Raw genomic sequence first — 11,220 nt, 5'->3', positions numbered from 1 at the left:
GCTGAGTCACTGGCTTACTGGTGCTCTTTCATGCCGTCCCTAGGAGGGGTGCGTCACTTGAGTGGGTTGAGTCACTGACGTGATCTTCCTGTCTGGGTTGGCGCCCCCCCTTGGGGTTCGTGCCATGGTGGAGATCTTTGTGGGCTATACTCGGCCTTGTCTCAGGATGGTAGGTTGGTGGTTGAAGATATCCCTCTTGTGGTGTGGGGGCTGTGCTTTGGCAAAGTGGGTGGGGTTATATCCTGCCTGTTTGGCCCTGTCCGGGGGTATCACCGGATGGGGCCACAGTGTCTCCTGACCCCTCCTGTCTCAGCCTCCAGTATTTATGCTTCAGTAGTTCATGTGTCGGGGGGCTGGGGTCAGTTTGTTATATCTGGAGTATTTCTCCTGTCTTATCCGGTGTCCTGTGTGAATTTAAGTATGCTCTCTCTAATTCCCTCTCTATTTTCTCTCTCCTTTCTTTCTTTCTTTCTTTCTTTCTTTCTTTCTTTCTTTCTTTCTTTCTTTCTTTCTTTCTCGGAGGAGGAGTACCTGAGCCCTAGGACCATGCCTCAGGACTACCTGGCCTGAACTCCTTACTGTCCCCAGTCCACCTGGCCGGGCTGCTGCTCCATTTTCAACTGTTCTGCCTGCGGCTATGGAACCCTGAACTGTTCACCGGATGTGCTACCTGTCCCAGACCTGCTGTTTTCAACTCTCTAGAGACAGCAGGAGCGGTAGAGATACTCTGAATGTTCGGCTATGAAAAGCCAACTGACATTTACTCCTGAGGTGCTGACCTGTTGCACTCTCGACAACCAATGTGATTATTATTATTTGACCCTGCTGGTCATCTATGAACATTTGAACATCTTGGCCATGTTCTGTTATAATCTCCACCCGGCACAGCAAGCAGGGGACTGGCCACCCCTCAGAGCCTGGTTCCTCTCTAGGTTTCTTCCTAGGTTTTGGCCTTTCTAGGGAGTTTTTCCTAGTCACCGTGCTTCTACAACTGCATTGCTTGCTGTTTGGGGTTTTAGGCTGGGTTTCTGTACAGCACTTTGTGACATCAGCTGATGTAAGAAGGGCTTCATGAATACATTTGATTTGATAGCAATCTGGTGACCGACAACACAGTCCAAAGATGAGTTGATTCATGATTCTGAGCTGGGGAATACAACCGTTTTACTTCACTAAATCTATGTCAAGTATCATTTCACATTTTAGATTTTACAAAACTAACAGAATACCTTATTATACGTGTCGTTAGCTGTTTCAGTGTTTCCCAAAAGGTCAACAACATTTAGGTTTTTGTCCTGATTTATCTAATCAAAGGCTTGAAGATGAGTCGATTAGCTGAATCAGGTGTGTTGGTGCAGTAACTAAAATGTGAATCCCTTTGGGTTCCCAGGACCAGGATTGGGAACCAGTGATGTAACTCTATGTGTTGTACTAATGACCAGCAGGTAATGATGATACAGTATATAAGCCTGTTGTCTCTGCCCAGGTACTCACACTAGACCTGGGCTGTCAGGTCCACCATATCACCTGAGGAGGTGGGTTCAGCTTTACATTTACATGATAGCTTTAGTAGTTGATGGAGATGACTTTCTGGTATTTAGTTTGATGTCTGAAGTGAGTGGTTTAATTAACTATTTTTTAGCAACTGGTATCAAATGAAGTAACATTGAATACATAAATAAATACAATTTAATTGATTTATTATTATAAATTATTTACAATTTTGATGAACTTGGATAATTCCCTTTCCACTAACGATGCTTCAATTATGTTTTTGTCAACAGGTGAATTAATGTGCAGTTTTGAATATATCTTTATTTGTAATAATGCACTCATGGATAATGTATTTCCACAGATTATCACCAGCCAGAGGGAGACGTCAACACCTCCAGGATGAGTTCCCTGACCTCTGACCCTAACCAGACAGACGTCAACGACATCATCCGACCCCCTTACTTCTTCATCAGTGGTTTCATAGCCGTCCCCGACATGAAATACTACTACATCTTCCTCTGTTTTGTTTACATCATCTCTCTGGTAAGGCTGTAGCTCTGGTCCAGGGTGTTACTAACTTCATCTGTTCCAGGGTGTTACTAACTAGCTCTGGTCCAGGGTGTTACTAACTAGCTCTGGTCCAGGGTGTTACTAACTAGCTCTGGTCCAAGGTGTTACTAACTAGCTCTGGTCCAGGGTGTTACTAACTAGCTCTGGTCCAAGGTGTTACTAGCTAGCTCTGGTCTCGGGTGTTACTAACTAGCTCTGGTCCCGGGTGTTACTAACCAGCTCTGGTCCAGGGTGTTACTAACTAGCTCTGGTCCAGGGTGTTACTAACTAGCTCTGGTCCAAGGTGTTACTAACTAGCTCTGGTCCCGGGTGTTACTTACTAGCTCTGGTCCAGGGTGTTACTAACTTAAGAACTTCCATTTTGGGTCATTTCTGCTGTGTGTGTGTGTGTTGGGTCTAGGTGGGCAACACCTTCGTCATGACTGGCATCTACGTGGACCGCAGTCTCCACAGGTAATCAGACCTCTTTAATCTCATTAACACAATACAGTGTATAACAGCCTTAATTGGACATTCTATCTTATTGAAGTCCCAGTTCCCCTGGACCTCACAGACATGTGTGTGGGAGCCTGCCCTGCTCCCCGATCTCCAAATCAAATTTTATTTGTCACATACACATGGTTAGCAGATGTTAATGCGAGTGTAGCGAAATGCTTGTGCTTCTAGTTCCGACAATGCAGTAATAACCAACAAGTAATCTAGCTAACAATTCCAAAACTACTGTCTTATACACAGTGTAAGGGGATAAAGAATATGTACATAAAGATATATGAATGAGTGATGGTACAGAGCGGCATAGGCAAGATACAGTAGATGGTATTGAGTACAGTATATACATATGAGATGAGTATGTAAACAAAGTGGCATAGTTAAAGTGGCTAGTGATACATGTATTACATAAAGATGCAGTAGATGATATAGAGTACAGTATATACGTATACATATGAGATGAATAATGTAGGGTATGTAAACATTATATTAGGTAGCATTGTTTAAAGTGACTAGTGATATATTTGACATCATTTCCCATCAATTCCCATTATTAAAGTGGCTGGAGTTGAGTCAGTGTGTTGGCAGCAGCCACTCAATATTTGTGGTGGCTGTTTAACAGTCTGATGGCCTTGAGATAGAAGCTGTTTTTCAGTCTCTCGGTCCCAGCTTTGATGCACCTGTACTGACCTCGCCTTCTGGATGATAGCGGGGTGAACAGGCAGTGGCTCGGGTGGTTGTTGTCCTTGATGATCTTTATGGCCTTCCTGTGACATCGGGTGGTGTAGGCGTCCTGGAGGGAAGGTAGTTTGCCCCCGGTGATGCGTTGTGCAGACCTCACTACCCTCTGGAGAGCCTTACGGTTGAGGGCGGTGCAGTTGCCGTACCAGGCGGTGATACAGCCCGACAGGATGCTCTCCATTGTGCATCTGTAGAAGTTTGTGAGTGCTTTTGGTGACAAGCCGAATTTCTTCAGCCTCCTGAGGTTGAAGAGGCACTGCTGCGCCTTCTTCACGATGCTGTCTGTGTGAGTGGACCAATTCAGTTTGTCTGTGATGTGTGCGCAGAGGAACTTAAAACTTACTACCCTCTCCACTACTGTTCCATCGATGTGGATAGTGGGGTGTTCCCTCTGCTGTTTCCTGAAGTCCACAATCATCTCCTTAGTTTTGTTGACGTTGAGTGTGAGGTTATTTTCCTGACACCACACTCTGAGGGCCTTCACCTCCTCCCTGTAGGCCGTCTCGTCGTTGTTGGTAATCAAGCCTACCACTGTTGTGTCGTCCGCAAACTTGATGATTGAGTTGGAGGCATGCGTGGCTACGCAGTCGTGGGTGAACAGGGAGTACAGGAGAGGGCTCAGAACGCACCCTTGTGGGGCGCCTCCATTACATAATACTTATATTATTATATTATATTATTATTATATTACTTATATTAACCGTGAACGGCCCTGCTCCCCGATCTCCGTTACGTGATATTTACATTAATATTAAAAGATATCTATGTTCTGACCTTACAGCCCCAAGTACATCGCTGTGTTCAACCTGGCCTTCACAGACGTGTGTGAAAGCACGGCCCTGGTTCCCAAGCTGCTGGACATGTTTCTGTTCAGCAGACAGCTCATCTCCTACGACCAGTGTCTCACGAGCCTCTTCTTCGTCTTCCTCTTCATCACCATGCAGTCCTTCAACCTCACCATCCTGTCCTATGACAGACTGGTGGCCATCTGCTACCCGCTCAGGTCTCAGATAATACATCACATTATTAACTCAATTAAAATAACATTCAGAAACACTATTTAATTTTACCCTTCTGGGATAAAAAAAATATGGTATAATTTGTAAAAATTTTGAATTTAATAATTTGATTTGACAATTTATTCAAATGTATTTATTAAATGTATTATATAAAAGAAATATGATTTAACATGGATTCACTTCTTTTAAAATCATATATAAGGATATAGTTACCTGACAGGGGAAACACCTTGATCACAAAGGAGGATTACCAGGGTGAGGTTCGGCCAATGCACTCTGTTCGTGCTGACCCCTGCAAGTTCCCCAAATGTGGGAATCTCGACTGAATAATTATAAAATGAAAAACACATAAAGACAAATCATATAAGACATTGACGATAATAACATGATAAAGTTGAACATCTTTTCCCCCACAGAGATGCTATTAAATGACCAGAGGGGCTGTGTCATCAACTCTCAAAGTTCCATTGTAATGTTCTTTCCAGGTACCACATGATGATCACTCACAGGTCCATGCTCCAGCTGACGGGGGCCGCCTGGGCGTTTGCTGTGTTGATGGTGTTGATCTCTGTGTGTCTCATCACCCGGCTCTCTTTCTGTAGGTTAGTATGTATCGTGTTGTAGTGCACCGACTCCACCGCAAAAGCATAGCTTCTGTGAAGTATAGATTTATCTGTTAAATCACGTCAAACTATTGGTTTCAGACGTACGAACCTCCAGTCCAATGACTTGCTAGTGCAAAAAAATCTATTCATGATCAAATATAGTAGATATAAACATAGTAAAATATAATATATCCTTACGTTGATGAATGCTCCCGCTGGTTTATTGACAGACTTGATCAAGACGTGCGGGTCAACACCTGCTCTTTCCATGACTGACCAGGTGAATCCAGGTTTAACCTATGATCCCTTATTGATGTCACTTGTTTAAACCTGATATTGATCCCTTCGCGCGCCAATCCCGTCAGCGGGATCGATTTGACAACATCCAGTGAAATTGCAGAGAGCCAAATTCAAACTTCAAGAATATATAAGTGTATTACATCAAAATAAAGCTTAACTTCTTGTTCATTGTCATCGCCGTCAGATTTAAAAAAAAACATGTGATTATCTGAGGACAGCGCCCGGCATACAAACACATGAAAGTCATTTTTCAACCAGGCAGGTGGCGACACAAAAGTCAGAAATAACGATATAATATATATATATAAGGCATTACTTATTAAGATCTTCTTTTTTTGTAATCTCAAATGTCTCAGTTTTGTTCGATAAATTCCTTCTTTATATCCCCAAAAGGTCTGTTTATTTGACGCGTTTGTTTCAGAAATACACAGGTTCCAACATGACTACAAAGTATCTAATACGTTACCTGTAAACTTGGTCCAAACATTTCAAACAACATTCCTAATCCAACCTCAGGTATCCTAAAAAGTAAATAATCGACAAAATTTAAGACTGGATAAACTGTTTCCAATACCGGATAAAAACAACGTGAAGCTCGCACCAAACAGTAGAATCCATCTGGACACAAACAAAGAACAGCACTACTTCTTAATTTCTCAAAAGAAAAACATTGAACAATTTCTAAAGACTGTTGCCATCTAGTGGAAGCCATAGGAAATGCAACCAGGTTCCTATTAAATAGGGCTTCCCATAGAAACTTATTGGGAAATACTATGACCTCAATTGTTTTCCCCCTGGAAGGTTTGTCCTCGGTTTTGCCTGCCAAATCAGTTCTGTTATACTCACAGACATTATTTTAACAGTTTTAGAAACGTTACTGTTTTCTATCCAAATCTAATAATAATATGCATATCCTAGCTTCTGGGCCTGAGTAACAGGCAGTTTACTTTGGGCACACTTTTCATCCGGACGTGAAAATACTGCCCCCTTGCCTCCCTAAGAAGTTTTAGATCCACGTAAATGGGGGAAGGCAGGGTACTGGCGGCTTGAGTGCGTAATGCTGGGGATCCTGGCGCCCTCGAGCTCCAGGTGAGGTGTGGGTACTGATGGCGGCTTGAGTGCGTAATGCTGGGGTTCCTGGCGCCTTCGAGCTCCAGGTGAGGTGTGGGTACTGATAGGGGCTTGAGTGCGTAATGCTTGGGATCCTGGCGCCCTCGAGCTCCAGGTGAGGCAGGGCGGGTGTGACAAGTTACTTGTTAAATCCACTTAAATCAGTGTAGATGAAGGGGAGGAGACATGTTACAGATGTTTTTTAATCCTTGAGACAAGCAAGACATGGATTATGTATATGTGCCATTCAGTGGGTGAATGGGAAAAACAAAATATTTAAGTGCCTTTGAACGGGGTATGGTAGTAGGTGCCAGGCGCACCGGTTTGTGTCAAGAACTGCAATGCTGCTGAGTTTTTCATGCTCAACAATTTCCCGTGTGAATCTAGAATGGTCCACCACCCAAAGGACATCCAGCCAACTTGACACAACTGTGGGAAACATTGGAGTCAACATGGGCCAGCATCCCTGTGGAACGCTTCCCACACCTTGTAGAGTCCATGTCCCAATGAATTGAGGCTGTTCTGAGGGCAAAAGGAGGTTAAACTAGGAAGGTTTGCTAACGTTTTGTAAATTCCCCCTAACTTATTCCACATTTTGATGTGTTACAGCCTGAATTGAAAATATATTAATTTAAATTTCTCAACCATCTACACACAATCAGGGATTAAAACCAAAATTATTTTCCAAATGTTTTGTTCTGAGCAGAAGCACTATTTTTGTTCCAACCAGCAAAACCCATTTCTGAAGCAGTTCGATCTCCAAAAAGTTCTGGAATTGTTTCTTTATGTTCCTTTAATCATCTTGAATGTGAGAGGAATTCCAGTGGCGGAGGTGTACCAATAGCTGGTTGAGAATTTTTTTGACACATTTCTGTTGTTCGCTCTAATATCTGGGTAATAACATGGTATATAATGTATTGTATTGTAGGTCTCTGGTGATCAACAGCTACTTCTGTGACCACGGTCCCCTGTTCCGTCTGGCGGCCCCCTGTTCTAACGTGGTCCCTAACATAGCGATGAGCGAAATCAACCCCTGTATAGTTCTCTATCTCCCAATGATCTTCATCATATCATCATACATCTGTATAACACACGCCCTGTTCACCGTCACACTGCCGCAGGACAGGTGAGAAGTAATACTGATTGGAATAAGTCAAGTCAAGTCAGTAAGTAGACTTGTCCAAGCCAGAACGGACCATATGATGATTGGTGTGAGGCCTCAGAAATATGTTTTTAGTTATGGACTTGTTACAGGAATGATAAATGCTGGGAAATATTGAGAATGCAATTAAACTGTATAGATAATCACATGGTGTACTGACACACATTCTCTCTCTCGCTCTCGCTCTCGCTCTCGCTCTCTCTTTCTTTCTCTCTCTATGTCCACCTCTTTCTCTCTCTCTCTCTTTCTTTCTCTCACCGTCCACCTCTCTCTTTCGCTCTCTCTCCATCTCTCACCCTCCACCTCTCTCTCTCTCTCTCTCTCTCTCCCTCTCTCACCCTCCACCTCTCTCTCCCTCTCTCTCCCTCTCTCACCCTCCACCTCTTTCTCCCTCATCCAACTCTTTCTGTCTCTCTGTCTCTCTCCCTCTCTCACCCTCCACCTCTCTCTCTCCCTCTCTCCCTCTCTCAATCCACTTCTTTCTGTCTCTCTCTCTCTCCCTCTACCTCTCTTTCTCTCACTCCCTCTCTCTGTCCACCTCTTTCTGTCTCTCTCACTCTCTCTTTCTCTCCCTCCACCTCTCTCTCTCCCTCTCTTTCTTACCATCTCTCACGCTCTCTTTCCCACTCTTTATCTCTCTCTCTGTCCACCTCTCTCTCTCTCTCTCTCTCTCTCTCTCTCTCTCTCTCCCCCTCTCTCCCCCTCTCCCCCAGACTCAGAGCCATTAAGACATGTACCTCACACCTAATACTGGTGGCCATATTCTACCTGCCCATTATTTTCACGTACTCTCTCTACACCATCATACCAACCAACGCCCGGATCATCAACCTCTCCCTGACCTCGATACTGCCACCAATGCTCAATCCCATCGTATACGTTCTGAAGACGGAGGAGTTTAAGGTATCAGCCAAGAAGATGCTCAGAAGAGGGGCCCAAAGAGCTGTGACGCAGGGCAAACCAACATGAAGTACTTGAATTTTTTCTCTTAAAAAGAATATATTTACAGTGCCTTCTGAAAGTATTCACACCTAACAGCCATTTTCAAGTCTTGGCATAGATTTTTCAAGGCGATTTAAGTCAAAACTGTAACTTAGCCACTCAGGAACATTCACTGTCACCATGGTAAGCAATGGCAGTGTATATTTGATCTTATGTTTTGGGTTATTGTCTTGCTGAACTGTGAATTTGTCTTCCAGTGTCTTTTGGAAAGCAGACTGAACCAGCTTTTCCTCTCGGATTTAGCCGGTGCTTAGTTTCTTTTTATCCTAATAAACTCTAGTCCTTGCAGATGACAAGCATACCTATGTTGCAGCCACCACCATGCTTGGAAATATGTGGTACTTAGTGATCTGTTGAGTTGGATTTACATCAACCATAACACTTTGTATTCAGGACATAAAGTTAAACTTCTTAGCCATTTATTTTTACAGTTTTACTTTAGTGCCTTATTGGAAACAGGACTCCTGTCTTGGAATATCTTTATTCTGCACAGGTTTCCTTCTTTTCAGGCTGTAAGGTAAGGTAAGGTGTTGATCCATCCTCAGTTTTCTCACAGCCATTAAAATCTGCAACTGTTTTATGGTGAAATAGCAGCTTCCTTCTTCTCCTGCAACTGAGTTAGGAGGAACGCATGTATCATGACACAAGGCGAGACCCAGATGCAGACACAGGAGGCAGATGGTTGGAGTCTTACAATGTTTATTCATCCAAAAGGAGGCAAGAGGTCGTGGACAGGCCAAAGGTCAAAACCAGATCAGAGTCCAGGAGGTACAGAGTAGCAGACAGGCTCGTGGTCAGGACAGGCAGAATGGTCAGGCAGACTCGGGGTCAGGACAGGCTCGTGGTCAAGGCAGGCAGAATGGTCAGGCAGACACCGGGTCAGGACAGGCAGACTGGTCAGGCAGGCAGAATGGTCAGGCAGGTGGGTACAGAGTCCAGAAACAGGCAACGGTCAAAACCTGGAGGACTAGAAAAAGGAGAATAGCAAAAAGCAGGAGAACGGGGGAAAAACACTGGTTGAAAAACATACAAGACTATAAATACACTGGTACAGAGAGACAGGAAACACAGGGATAAATACACTGGTACAGAGAGACAGGAAACACAGGGATAAATACACTGGCACAGAGAGACAGGGATAAATACACTGGCACAGAGAGACAGGAAACACAGGGATAAATACACTGGCACAGAGAGACAGGAAACACAGGGATAAATACACTGGCACAGAGAGACAGGAAACACAGGGATAAATACACTGGTACAGAGAGACAGGAGACACAGGGATAAATACACTGGCACAGAGAGACAGGAGACACAGGGATAAATACACTGGCACAGAGAGACAGGAAACACAGAGATAAATACACTGGCACAGAGAGACAGGAAACACAGGGATAAATACACTGGTACAGAGAGACAGGAGACACAGGGATAAATACACTGGCACAGAGAGACAGGAAACACAGGGATAAATACACTGGGGAAAATCAGTGACACCTGGAAGGGGTGGAGACAATCACAAGGAGCAGGTGAAACAGATCAGGGCATGACAGCATGTAAGTAAGCCTGTATCTTTGTAGTGACTGGGGGTGTTGATACATCATCCAAAGTGTAATGAATAACTTCATCAGCTCAAAGGGATATTCAATGTCTTATCTTTTGTTATTGTTGATTTTTACCGATCAACAAATCTTCTTTGCGAGGCATTGGAAGACCTCCCTGGTCTTCGTGATTGAATCTGTGATTGAAAAATCGACTGAGGGACCTTTCAGATGTATGTGTAAGATACAAAGGTTAAGTAGGCATTCAAAAATCATTTTAAACATTATTATTGCCGAGGGAGTCCATGCAACTTATTATGTGAGTTGTTAAGCACATTTTTACTCCAGAACGTATTTGGACTTGCCATTATAAAGGAGTTGAATACTTATTAACTCAAGACATTTCAGCTTTTAATTTTGAATTCATTTGTAACCATTTCTAAAACATAATTCCACGTTGACATTATGGGGTATTGTGTGGAGGCCAGTGACCCAAACCTCTGAATGGAATCCATTTTAAATTCAGGCTGTAACACAACAACATGTGTGGTAATTCAAGAGGTGTGAATACATTCTGAAGGCTCAGTATATTATGTCTATAAGCCTTTATAGCCATTCAATAAATAACATATATCAGTGTGATATCACGGTTTAATATATTTAATGTATATTTAGATATAGTTATATTTAGAAGTACTTGAAGTCTCAAATGCATTTATATCTCTCTTTTGCTATCTCGGTTGCAACTTATATATATTTCATTTTTTGATTGGAAGGACGCTATGTGTAACTACAGTGTATCTGGCATAGTGAATTATTGTATTGTTGCTTCACTCAATGAAGTGAAGTGGTATGAAAAAAAAAGTAAAATATTTACACTATATTTAATACTGTACGTTTTCTTTAATTTGTTCTGGACTATAAAAAGACCCCTGGTGGCATGCCTGGTGGGATAAGTGTGTGTGTAAGTTGACTATGCAAACAATTTGGGATTTTCCACGCATTAATGTTTCTCATAAAAATAAGAAGTGATGCAGTCAGTCTCTCCTCAACTCTTAGCCAAGAGGGACTGCCATGCATAGTATTTATATCAGCTACAATCAGATTACAATGAAGAGCAACATGTGCCGCTCTGTTCTGGGCCAGCTGCCGCTAGGTCTTTCCTTGCATCACTGGACCCCATG

General features: G+C 43.1%; 1 protein-coding gene and 1 pseudogene across 1 annotated transcript; both read left to right on the top strand.

Moving 5' to 3' along the window:
• Window positions 1–1,440: 1,440 nt before the first annotated feature.
• LOC109875796 (olfactory receptor 146-like) lies at window positions 1,441–10,919 on the top strand. Its single transcript, XM_031808159.1, has 7 exons — window positions 1,441–1,535; window positions 1,856–2,037; window positions 2,465–2,517; window positions 4,076–4,297; window positions 4,799–4,915; window positions 7,257–7,454; window positions 8,204–10,919. The coding sequence occupies exons 2-7, from the start codon at window positions 1,894–1,896 to the stop codon at window positions 8,457–8,459; spliced, it is 990 nt and encodes a 329-aa protein (XP_031664019.1). The 5' UTR covers window positions 1,441–1,535; window positions 1,856–1,893; the 3' UTR covers window positions 8,460–10,919.
• Window positions 4,519–4,647, top strand: LOC116358197 (uncharacterized; annotated as a pseudogene).
• Window positions 10,920–11,220: the final 301 nt, after the last annotated feature.

Source organism: Oncorhynchus kisutch, linkage group LG28 (genome assembly GCF_002021735.2).
Source record: "Oncorhynchus kisutch isolate 150728-3 linkage group LG28, Okis_V2, whole genome shotgun sequence".
Classification (NCBI taxonomy): domain Eukaryota; kingdom Metazoa; phylum Chordata; class Actinopteri; order Salmoniformes; family Salmonidae; genus Oncorhynchus; species Oncorhynchus kisutch.
Note: the sequence above shows the minus strand (reverse complement) of the source record. Positions and strands in the feature narration are given on the sequence as shown.

Coding starts and splice junctions, on each gene's coding strand:
- LOC109875796 (XM_031808159.1), top strand. CDS start 1,894: ATGAGTTCCCTGACCTCTGACCCTAACCAGACAGACGTCAACGACATC. Junction 2,038..2,464: donor TTGTTTACATCATCTCTCTG/GTAAGGCTGTAG, acceptor TGTTGGGTCTAG/GTGGGCAACACCTTCGTCAT. Junction 4,916..7,256: donor ACCCGGCTCTCTTTCTGTAG/GTTAGTATGTAT, acceptor ATTGTATTGTAG/GTCTCTGGTGATCAACAGCT.